Genomic DNA, 1,412 nt, shown 5'->3' with positions numbered 1-1,412 from the left:
CGTTCTCCTCTACATCCTGGTCCATGGCACGATGCCGTTCGATGGCCACGACTACAAGACTCTGGTCAAGCAGATCACGAGCGGGGACTACCGGGAGCCCACTAAGCTATCAGGTAGGCAGACCCCCACCACCCTGTGCGTCCCCCCCTCCACGTGTTCCCTTCGGTGCCTGACCTCCCTCTTCCCCAGATGCCTGCGGGCTGATCCGGTGGATGCTGATGGTGAACCCAGAGCGCCGCGCAACCATCGAGGACATTGCCACGCACTGGTGGGTGAACTGGGGCTACAAAGTGCCCATTGGGGAGCAAGAGCTGCTGCGGGAGAGCGATTCCCCCCTGGCCACGGTGGCAGAGTGGCTTCGACGCTCCTCTCGGCCCCTCCTGGAGAACGGCTCCAAGATGCGGTGCTTCTTGAAGCAGCACATCCCCGGCGTGGCCCTGGAGCGGCAGCGCTCCCTCAAGAAGTCCAAGAAGGAGAATGATGTCTCCCATGCGCTGCAAGAGGTGGCTCTGACCCCGGAGAACCCCTCCAAGTCCATCCTCAAGCGACCCAAGGGCATCCTGAAGAAGAGGAACTCCTGCGAGCAGAAGGTGCCTGGCCCCAGCCCCCCGCCGGCAATGCCCATGGGAGAGGCGAGGGGCGAGGATGGCGAGCGGGGCTCACCCAGATCCTGTCCGCTTGGACGCTGCCTTGCAGCACGGGCGTTGGAGCAGTGCCCATGGCTGTGCCCAAGAAGGGAATACTGAAAAAGCCCTCGACGAGGGAGTCGGGGTATTACTCATCCCTGGAGTGCTGTGAATCTGGGGATGTCCTGGATGCGGGGAGCTTGGACCTCGATGGGAACGTCTTTGCTGACACCCCCTCCCCGGAGCAGGGCCCCCAGGGTCTCCCCGTCCGCCGAAAAGGCATCCTCAAGCACAATGGCAAGTACTCCTCTAGCAGCACCGAGTCAGAGAGTCCCTCCGGGCAGGGCTTCGGGGGCTTCAGTGAGGTGCCCCTGCCCCAGGCACCCCGCGCCCGCCCGTCCAGCGCCGTGAGTGAGGACAGCATCCTCTCCACGGAATCCTTCGACCAGCTCGACCTGCCCACCCGTGTCTCCCACGGCAGCGGGAGCATGCGGGGCTGTGTCTCTGCCGACAGCCTGCTGCGGCTGGAAGAGGAGGAGGAGGTGGAGGAAGGGCGCAGGCTGCGCCGCTGGACTGTGACCCATTGCCGGAGCCCCTTGGGGGAGAGCAGCTTGTTCCTGGCGGGCCACGACCAAGCCACTGAACACTGAAGTCTACCGGCGTGCTGTGGCCATCGGCATGAAGTTGAGCTGAGGGCACCTCCCGGCAGGACTCCCCGGGGTGGTGTGTGTTGGGGAGGGGGCCGAGCCCTCCCTGCCCGAGGGCTGCTGGTGCTGCTGAGCCACG

The 1,412-nt window shown here is 65.0% G+C and overlaps 1 protein-coding gene across 1 annotated transcript; it reads left to right on the top strand.

The window, feature by feature from the left end:
• Positions 1-7: 7 nt before the first annotated feature.
• On the top strand, positions 8-1,319 carry LOC104157471 (NUAK family SNF1-like kinase 2; the record flags this gene model as incomplete). The annotated part of the gene is given in 4 exon segments (XM_009694804.1): positions 8-113; positions 190-651; positions 654-1,270; positions 1,272-1,319. Coding segments are annotated over 4 exon segments (1,233 nt in total), but the record flags the coding sequence as incomplete, so codon positions are not given.
• Positions 1,320-1,412: the final 93 nt, after the last annotated feature.

Source organism: Cariama cristata, unplaced genomic scaffold (assembly GCF_000690535.1).
Source record: "Cariama cristata isolate BGI_N322 unplaced genomic scaffold, ASM69053v1 scaffold29462, whole genome shotgun sequence".
NCBI lineage: Eukaryota > Metazoa > Chordata > Aves > Cariamiformes > Cariamidae > Cariama > Cariama cristata.
The sequence above is the reverse complement of the archived record's forward strand: the minus strand, read 5'-3'. Positions and strand labels throughout refer to the sequence as shown.